We start from the raw sequence: 9178 nt of genomic DNA, 5'->3' as shown, positions 1-9178 counted from the left end.
GCTTCGTAACTGTTATTGTTAATAAAGTTAATAAGATGATTGGAAAAAATGTATTTTTAACGTGCGAGAGAGAAAGACATCGTGCGAGTGCTGCGATAAACAACGATGATCATAGCAACCGCGGATCGTCGCCGGCGATATCGGTGCATGCGCATTACGGTCGATTAGGAAGCTATACTTCTCTCTCTCGCACCAGTTCGCGCGGTGCTTCTTTCTCTCTTGCACGATGTTGGTCGGCAACTGGATCCACAGGAGACATAGGCTATGAGCAAATGCCAGCAAGCAAACCAACCCCACCACTGAATGTGCAGACGGCCCTGCGCAGCCTGCGCTGCTGCTTCCTCACCCAGCGTCACGAGAGTTGTGAACCAACTCCTAAGAGCATAATTTTCGGAGGATGGCCGCGATGCTGTCCAACTGTTCGCGGTTTGTGCCTCGTGCGATAACGCGAATTAGTATATCACGAACGAAGGTAAGTCTTTCTCTCATAATCACTCCACCTGGCCTCTGATTAGGTTTGCAACATCTGTGACACGCATGCATTAGATAAGAGAAGATCCTAACGCCCTTCCAAGCAGAATTTGCCATCAAGGTTGTCGGAACACTACCCTTACCTTTCGCATCGATTATATAATATCATCGTAAAACTTATCGCGCGCGACTCGATCCAATCATCGTAATCCGTCAATGAGAAATTAGTCGTTTATCGCGGCCGTGAGATTCGAACGGTGCCGTTTAATTGACCGAGTAGACCCCGACCGATTTTAAGGTACCAGGGTCTCAGAAGTCAGAACCAACTTGCTATCCCTGATAGAAACAATAGCTATTTTTATCTTGCCTCTTGTACACATGCCACATTTCAATATCACGCGGGATATATAATGATGCTTATATATTAATGTTCTTCCTTTCAGGTTGTGAGGTCATTGAGTAGTCAAGGTAAGACTAATTGGTATTGAAGATAGCTCGATAAGAAAGTAATGAGATATGCTGAGAATCTAAATATTATCTTTATAGAGAGGCATATCGACGTTGGGGATAACCATGAACATAAACTACTAATTGTATCAAATCATTTTTGTAGGGCGCATACTATTTATCCACACCGAACATGTGATCAGCAAGAACTCTCGAGTGTAAGTTTATAAACGCTTAAGAAAGTAGATTAAATATAGTCAAGGTTCAATGATTTCTAAATGCGTACATAATGCGCAAACGAGTATAATGTATTTAGATAGATGCTCGATATTTCATGAGATCATTCTAACTTAGATTGATGAAAACCTTTAGGTGTACGAAATATAAGAAATTTCACTGTTGGATAGACCAGGCGAAGCATATTCATTCGACATCGGCGTTATGTAAGTCGGAGGTCTTGAATGTTCAGTGGTTATAGCGAAGGCAGCGCTGTATATAACTCATATGCTTTATATTTATGCGCTGCAGGGGAATTAACAGAAGTCGTAGTGCCAGCGTTCGCAGAAAGCATAACCGAGGGGGATGTCAGATGGGACAAGAAAGTTGGCGATCAAGTGAAGGCGGATGAAGTCTTGTGCGAAATTGAAACAGACAAGGTGAACTAATCAGAAGCTACTATGGTCGCTTTGCAATTGCAGAATTTAAACGATGATGCTCCGTGTAGACTTCAATTCCTGTACCAGCACCCGGCGCTGGTGTCCTAAGAGATGTTTTCGTGAAAGACGGCGATGTCGTAAAGCCAGGGCAGAAAATATGTACCATTGAGATTGGAGCGACCGGTGGAGCTGCACCAGCTGCAGCGCCGGCACCGAAACCATCCGCGCCGGCACCGGCACCGACACCGGCCCCCCCGGTACCAACACCAGCTGCCCCTAGTGCAGCAGCACCTCCGCCTCCACCGCCACCGCCTGCGGCGCCTGCTCCGCCTGTACCACCTCCAGCAGCTCGACCTCCACCTCCGCAGGCTCCTGCAGCATCCATGCCGGTCGCTGCGATTAAACACGCCCAGGTGAGAATTCTTATATAATCGGGAACAATATTTATCTGCTCTCTGTTATGCTCCCTTTTTCTCACAAAACATCGGGAAATCTTTAGTCTCTGGAAGATGCGAAAATCCAACTACCTCCAGCTGATTACACACGTGAAATAACTGGGACGAGAACGGAGCAGCGAGTGAAGATGAACAGAATGCGTATTCGTATCGCAGACAGATTAAAAGATGCTCAGAACACGAATGCCATGTTGACGACGTTCAATGAAATCGATATGCGGTTAATATTGCGCTCACTATAAATCCATCTGCTCTTCGTTCGTGCTGTTTAATGCATTGTATCTTTTTACAGCCCCATTATGCAATTCCGCAAAGTACACCAAGAGAACTTCACGAAGAAATACGGTATAAAGCTTGGATTTATGAGCCCATTTATTGCAGCAAGTGCCTATGCTCTGAACGATCAGCCAATCGTCAATGCTGTAATAGATGGCAATGAAATAGTTTATAGAGATTACGTTGACATTAGCATCGCAGTTGCAACGCCGAAGGGGCTTGTCGTCCCGGTTATTCGTAATGTACAGAACAAGACCTTCGCGGACATTGAGATAGTTTTGGCGGCTTTGGGCAACAAAGCAAGGAAAGGCAACATATCTGTGGAAGAAATGGACGGTGGTACGTTCACAATAAGTAACGGCGGTGTTTTTGGTTCTCTCATGGGAACGCCCATCATTAATCCACCTCAAAGTGCAATTCTTGGAATGCACGGAGTGTTCGAACGGCCTGTGGCAATAAAGGGCGAGGTAATCGACGAATCTTGCTGGAAATTTTCAACTACAATTTGGAACGATCGCACCTTCATAACATGATTATTTCTCAGGTCGTGATTCGCCCGATGATGTACATAGCCTTGACATACGATCATCGGTTAATCGACGGGCGCGAGGCTGTGTTGTTCCTGAAGAAAATCAAAGAAGCTGTGGAAGATCCGGGAATTATCTTAGCTGGCCTTTAAAGCATCGTAAATATTTTCATTGAATCGCTTCAGACACGCCTCTCATCACTTCCAAAGCGTTTTGTACACACTGTTGTATTATATTCTGTTTATCGAGGCTTCTAAGTACTCAAAATGCTCTCGGCTATACTTATTGATTATTGTGATAAACGAAAGTAAGGAATGCGTACTACACCAACGAGATAACGTAAAGCGTGTCTACTCGGGCACTTAATCTTATCCTTTAAGTATTATTTCGATTCACTCGTATTTCAGTATTCAACGATACGCAAACTCATTTTTCTACAACCATAAGTTACGATTAAACCGTTCTCGCCTTTCACGAGGCACTTATGAAAGCGAACCGAAGCTCAATGTAAGAGGATTTTATTGGCACGAAGAAGCAAACGTATATTTTAATATTCTTATGGTTAAAACTTAGAATACGCTGCAGACAGACGAAATTGAATGATGCTACGCGATACGAAGTATCCTTGAATCGAAAAAGGATATGTATATAATAGAGAAAAAATCTCCCCCTCTCAGCTCGTGTTCGACATTCTCACGGAAGCGTTCGAGGTTTCGTTGTTTCTCCCTTGAAATTAGGGTGGGAAGGTATTTTTGGTAAACGAAAAAGAGATTGTAAATTCCTTTACGAGCACGTATGCGTAATCATTTATTTTATAAATCGATTGTATTGCTGGGCAACACTTCGTTTTTTTTTTTTATATTTCAGTTTTACAAATATGTGATGCAAAAGTAACGCAAGGGCGCGTGTTTACAATATCCAAGAGTGAAGTCAACAGCCACACATGTTTGTAATGATCGTTTTATTGTTTTTAATTGTATTTATTTTTATTCGGATGGCATTGATCAGCGAGACGTCACAAAGAAGCGATAGTCACGAAGCTAGAAGATACTTTATTGCGAAGATAAATGTATCTGGATAATTTAAATAAAAGATCACCAACCTACATGTTGTCGACATTGTTGAATTATATTCGCGAACGTCATCGTGAATTTTCATGGAGCACTCTAGAGACAGATAATAAATATCGTCATTCCTACATTTTCTGCGCTCAATAGAATTAAATGAAAGTGTTCTCACATTTTTCTTCTATAAGGATAACAAGTTTGCAATGGATCGTAATTACTGTGGAGCATGAACGTGTAAATTATTATTGTTCTTAAATAAAAAGCAATACTAAATCAATCCTCTATCGATCTATCACTCGCTATTATTAAAAGCTATACGATATTTTAAAAACGATATAGAATATATAATAAAATACAGATATCCCATTGTTTATAATGATCATTTTAAATCTAGTGTCATAACTATTTAAAAGCATACTTCCAATTAATCAGTGAGTGTTAGAATAACCTTGTAAATTTAAAAAAGTCGCTGGATCACCGCATGTTGAACATAGCGCACTAAATTTCGATATTCCTCGAAGATAGGTATCGAAATCCATCGAAATCGTAATCGATTCTCCATGCAACGGGGATGACTTCGCCGTTTCATTTCGTGATCAAACACTGAGCGTGAGATGGTAAATTTAAAAAAATCTAGTTCATTAAATGCAGCTAAAGAATATGTGTTATCGTAAATAATTTGCAGTGAAGCGTTCGATAATATTTTCGATACTTTGCGTTTAGTACTTCTAGTTAAAGAGATCTTTTTTTCACATGACATTTTAGGTTAAGTGTCTTTTTACCATTAACGCTTTAACTACGGCTGTCGTCAATAGACGACAGTACGAAACTTTCGTGAGATACGGCCGTCGTCAATAAGCGATTTGATGAATTATGCCGGGAACGGGAGTCGCTTATTGACTTTTATTTATTTTATCGAGATTGCCACATCTTTTCTCTTTTTTTTTGTTTTGCGATTAGACAAACACATTTGTGAATATATACCAGTAGCTAAAGGGTTAATCTTTCGTGTGTCAAGTTACGCATGCACTGTCCAAATCAAATTTTTCGTAAACTATTCACACTTTTAACCCTTCGTTGACACACCTATTTTTTCGAACATAACATCATCGTCATTTTCAAAGTCTCTACAATGTATTCCAATAGTTATTTTATAGAAATTTTATCTTACTTTTATCGTACTTTACACTTAATAACTAAAATCACCTCTGTGTATCACTATAATCGTTATAACAGGGACAGAATCAGTCTGGCACTGGTGGCACTGGGGGCGACAAGAAGGACGACAAAGATAAGAAGAAGAAATATGAACCGCCGATTCCGACGAGGGTGGGCAAGAAGAAGCGGCGTACCAAAGGGCCGGATGCTGCGCTGAAATTACCTCAAGTTACGCCGCACACGCGTTGCAGATTGAAGCTTCTGAAATTGGAGCGTATAAAGGATTATTTATTAATGGAAGAGGAGTTCATTAGGAACCAGGAGCGACTGAAGCCACAAGAGGAGAAGAACGAAGAGGAGAGATCCAAGGTCGACGATTTGCGGGGAACTCCAATGTCCGTCGGGACATTAGAAGAAATAATCGATGATAATCACGCTATAGTTTCTACCTCCGTCGGTTCCGAACATTATGTGTCGATTTTATCATTTGTGGATAAAGACCAGTTGGAACCTGGTTGTTCTGTCCTATTAAATCATAAAGTTCATGCTGTCGTTGGAGTTTTGGGCGACGACACGGATCCTATGGTTACAGTCATGAAATTAGAGAAAGCTCCGCAAGAAACCTACGCCGATATCGGTGGTACGTGTCCACATATGCAGTACTTGTATGTTTATTTCATAGTAACAGGCTTAACGTTCCTCATTCTTCAGGGCTCGACACACAGATCCAGGAAATTAAGGAGTCCGTAGAATTGCCTTTAACGCATCCAGAATATTACGAAGAAATGGGTATTAAACCACCGAAGGGAGTTATACTGTACGGTCCACCAGGAACTGGGAAAACGTTACTGGCGAAAGCTGTGGCGAATCAGACCTCCGCAACCTTCCTGAGAGTCGTCGGTTCCGAACTTATACAGAAATATCTAGGCGATGGTCCGAAGCTCGTGAGAGAGTTATTCAGAGTTGCCGAAGAACACGCTCCGTCGATTGTATTCATAGACGAAATAGATGCTGTAGGTACAAAGCGGTATGACAGTAACAGCGGCGGAGAACGTGAAATTCAAAGAACTATGTTAGAGCTTCTCAATCAGCTGGATGGTACGAGAAACATTCGAAGTTCTATCGCGAAGATAGAGATTTTAAATGATTAAATATCGTTTCTATCCATTTAGGTTTCGACAGTCGAGGAGATGTTAAAGTCGTAATGGCCACGAATAGAATTGAAACTTTAGATCCGGCATTGATCAGACCAGGTCGCATCGACAGAAAAATAGAATTTCCATTACCCGACGAGAAAACAAAAAGAAGAATTTTCAGCATTCACACCAGCAGGATGACGTTAGCACCTGACGTAAATCTGGCAGAATTGATAATGGCTAAGGATGATCTTTCGGGTGCAGATATAAAGGTAAAACATAATCGGAAGAAGTTTTTATTAGATACTAACTGAGATTTCTCCTTGGCAGGCTATATGCACCGAAGCTGGTCTTATGGCATTGCGCGAACGCCGTATGAAAGTTACCAGCGACGATTTCAAAAAGTCTAAAGAAAGTGTTCTCTATCGGAAAAAAGAGGGTTCTCCCGAAGGATTATATTTATAAAGATACTACGGTTAAAATATTCTTTATTTACAGGTTGAGCGTAAAAGCGCTAATAAAAACATACAAAACATTATGTTCTCGTTACTGAACTACTAATCTTTTAAACTTTGTATTTCTAATACATTCGATTGGTCAATGTTTAACTCGTTTACATAAGATTGAAAATACTGACGCAGAGCTTGAATGTGTTCCATGGAATGTGCTCTTTGCTCGTTAACAATTTGCGACAGTGGCTTCTGTATGTTTTCGTCCGTATTCTGAGATTCCGTTACACATATGTAACATGCACCTCTTCTAGTTTTATCGAGGACTTCACGAATGTGTTGCGGATGTTCAGTATCCTGTGGCATAGCATTTATTAAACTTTTGAACTTTCCTAGAATGAAAGCAGTCTTGAAACCTTCTTCGTATCCTTTATCAAAACCTTCTTGGAAGACATCATTGGATCCATTCTCCACTCCTTCTCTGTAACCGCTCTAGGGGAAATTATAAAATATTTAAATTCTGGCGAAAGAATATTACATTTTAATAAGCTTCAATGACAGCACAGATTGTTAACATTAATTGTACGCAAACAGTACCGTCTTCGCAGCATTTATAATTCGATTCCAACTCTTAGCAGCAATATCCAAAGAATCTTCAGTTTCCGACGAATTCTTTAAATCATCCATATTATTCAACGGTTCCTTGAACTGATATAATATTCAAGGATATTTTAGAAATTACTTATTTCTATTTGCGAACGGTAAAGAAAACTGTGAAGCACATAACCTAGAAAAGATTAAGAAGCAATTGGGCAGACATCGTTTCTGACGTTTAAAAAATTCAATGGAAACGGAGGCCAATACTTCGAAGGAGCAAGATGGAAATACAGCAGACAGCAATTTACTCGAAATTATTGAGCAGAAGTAAATATTTCTTTTTTATTAAAAGTTTCTCGCGTACGTTGTGTACGCGTCCCATAGGTTATGTTTATCACTACTTGCGCATAGTACGAGTCAATTAAAATACAAGTATTTCGTTACATAATGAACAATAAAGTTTATTCAATACTTACGAATGTTACTTAAAATTTCAGGATTATTGCAGTAGCACAGTCCAGGCCTAAAGGTATATCCGACAAGGATTTAACAGCCGAAATGCCGGATCTACAGCCCGCTCAAAGGGCTCAAATTATAAATAAACTTTTATCGCAGGGTCACTTTGATTTATTCAAGCAAGGGGGTACCTTGTTGTATCGCTTGAAAGATCCCGCCAAAGCAAAGATAGCTAAAGGTGCGGATAACGAGGAGAAAATTGTGTACTCGATAATCGAAGAGGCGGGGAACAAGGGGATCTGGATTCGTGACATAAGATTTAAATCCAATCTAATGCCCACTCAGTTGAACAAGATTTTGAAAAGCTTAGAAACAAAGAAGTTCATTAAAGCGGTCAAATCTGTGGCGGCGAGTAAAAAGAAAGTGTATATGCTGTATAACTTAGAACCAGATACATCCGTGACTGGTGGAGCCTGGTACCAAGATCAGGACTTTGAAGCAGAATTCGTCGACGTTCTCAATCAACAATGTTACAGATTCTTGGAGAAGAAGCGAGAGCAGATGAATGCTTGTAAAGGCGGACCAATCGCAGCTAGAAATGTTACGTTCGCTTCGTCCAAAGAAGTGTGGAAGTTCATTTCCGATCTGGGAATAAGCAAGGTTCGAATACCACTATAGTTTGCTTTAAGGGGTAATGCCACTGTAGAGCTCGGAAAGGCAGCCTGATTTTGAGATTTTTTATTGTACATACCTTAAAGTATGATTACAATTTTTTTTTAAAAATTGTGATCATACTTCAAGGTATTTACAATAAAGGCCTTCGAACAAATTTTGTATTCCATTCACTATACTCGCATAAAAAATTCTCAAAATCAGGCTGCCTTTCCGAGCTTTACAGTGGCATTACCCCTTAAATCAAATAAGCAACCATAGGGAAAATACAAGTTATTTGCAGGTCAAATTGTCGGTGGAAGATTTGGAGATGATATTAAACACTTTGGTTTACGATGGCAAAGTAGAGCGCACGCTGTCGGGAGATGGGAGCAACTTGTACAGAGCGATAGAACCTTTATTAAGTTCACCTGGGCTAATTAAATCTACTTGTGGCGTTTGTCCCGTAAGTTCCTTTCCGTTCTCAATTTATCTGCGTTCGAATCGATCGAATCGTTGATGCTTTAATGATAATATAAAACTATTGAAATACAGGTGCGGAAAAACTGTTGCGACATCGGCGATGTTACACCCACAAAGTGCCAATACATTACAGAATGGTTGGAGTGACAATTTTCTAATAAACATGCATTCTTCCGAAATGTTTATCCGCCTATCGTTCGAAGTATACTTTCGATCGCTCATGTTTCCATTCTATCTTATGTACATACTATTTCCACATTGTATATATTTAATTTATTCACATACAACTGCTTGCAAGACCAATAGTATTTATAAAATACAGTTTTACAACAAGAACTTAGATTATTCT

At 40.1% G+C, this 9178-nt stretch overlaps 4 protein-coding genes across 4 annotated transcripts; 3 read left to right on the top strand and 1 right to left on the bottom strand.

The window, feature by feature from the left end:
* The first annotated feature begins 314 nt into the window (after window positions 1-314).
* LOC143368443 (dihydrolipoyllysine-residue succinyltransferase component of 2-oxoglutarate dehydrogenase complex, mitochondrial) lies at window positions 315-3937 on the top strand. The gene is made up of 9 exons (XM_076811192.1): window positions 315-472; window positions 915-939; window positions 1085-1136; window positions 1291-1361; window positions 1447-1574; window positions 1643-1987; window positions 2074-2249; window positions 2322-2772; window positions 2850-3937. Exons 1-9 carry the CDS (start codon window positions 398-400, stop codon window positions 2982-2984), a joined length of 1458 nt encoding a protein of 485 aa, XP_076667307.1. The 5' UTR covers window positions 315-397; the 3' UTR covers window positions 2985-3937.
* A 413-nt stretch (window positions 3938-4350) lies between these two features.
* Window positions 4351-6731, top strand: Rpt2 (26S proteasome regulatory subunit Rpt2). The gene is made up of 5 exons (XM_076811195.1): window positions 4351-4516; window positions 5136-5697; window positions 5769-6155; window positions 6230-6465; window positions 6524-6731. Exons 1-5 carry the CDS (start codon window positions 4514-4516, stop codon window positions 6656-6658), a joined length of 1323 nt encoding a protein of 440 aa, XP_076667310.1. The 5' UTR covers window positions 4351-4513; the 3' UTR covers window positions 6659-6731.
* On the bottom strand, window positions 6665-7344 carry LOC143368453 (uncharacterized). Its single transcript, XM_076811208.1, has 2 exons — window positions 7240-7344; window positions 6665-7134 (listed from the first exon to the last, which is right to left on the bottom strand). Exons 1-2 carry the CDS (start codon window positions 7327-7329, stop codon window positions 6751-6753), a joined length of 474 nt encoding a protein of 157 aa, XP_076667323.1. The 5' UTR covers window positions 7330-7344; the 3' UTR covers window positions 6665-6750.
* Window positions 7333-9165, top strand: Polr3f (RNA polymerase III subunit F). The gene is made up of 4 exons (XM_076811200.1): window positions 7333-7566; window positions 7737-8355; window positions 8651-8812; window positions 8902-9165. The coding sequence occupies exons 1-4, from the start codon at window positions 7487-7489 to the stop codon at window positions 8974-8976; spliced, it is 936 nt and encodes a 311-aa protein (XP_076667315.1). The 5' UTR covers window positions 7333-7486; the 3' UTR covers window positions 8977-9165.
* The last annotated feature ends 13 nt before the right edge of the window (window positions 9166-9178 follow it).

The sequence above is a fragment of the Andrena cerasifolii genome, chromosome 4 (assembly GCF_050908995.1).
Source record: "Andrena cerasifolii isolate SP2316 chromosome 4, iyAndCera1_principal, whole genome shotgun sequence".
NCBI lineage: Eukaryota > Metazoa > Arthropoda > Insecta > Hymenoptera > Andrenidae > Andrena > Andrena cerasifolii.
This window is presented reverse-complemented; position numbering and strand designations above follow the sequence as displayed.

Coding starts and splice junctions, on each gene's coding strand:
- LOC143368443 (XM_076811192.1), top strand. CDS start 398: ATGGCCGCGATGCTGTCCAACTGTTCGCGGTTTGTGCCTCGTGCGATA. Junction 473..914: donor TTAGTATATCACGAACGAAG/GTAAGTCTTTCT, acceptor TCTTCCTTTCAG/GTTGTGAGGTCATTGAGTAG. Junction 2,250..2,321: donor TTCAATGAAATCGATATGCG/GTTAATATTGCG, acceptor ATCTTTTTACAG/CCCCATTATGCAATTCCGCA.
- Rpt2 (XM_076811195.1), top strand. Junction 5,698..5,768: donor AACCTACGCCGATATCGGTG/GTACGTGTCCAC, acceptor CTCATTCTTCAG/GGCTCGACACACAGATCCAG. Junction 6,466..6,523: donor TTTCGGGTGCAGATATAAAG/GTAAAACATAAT, acceptor TCTCCTTGGCAG/GCTATATGCACCGAAGCTGG.
- Polr3f (XM_076811200.1), top strand. CDS start 7,487: ATGGAAACGGAGGCCAATACTTCGAAGGAGCAAGATGGAAATACAGCA. Junction 7,567..7,736: donor CTCGAAATTATTGAGCAGAA/GTAAATATTTCT, acceptor TTAAAATTTCAG/GATTATTGCAGTAGCACAGT. Junction 8,813..8,901: donor CTACTTGTGGCGTTTGTCCC/GTAAGTTCCTTT, acceptor ATTGAAATACAG/GTGCGGAAAAACTGTTGCGA.
- LOC143368453 (XM_076811208.1), bottom strand. CDS start 7,329: ATGGATGATTTAAAGAATTCGTCGGAAACTGAAGATTCTTTGGATATT. Junction 7,135..7,239: donor TTATAAATGCTGCGAAGACG/GTACTGTTTGCG, acceptor AATTTCCCCTAG/AGCGGTTACAGAGAAGGAGT.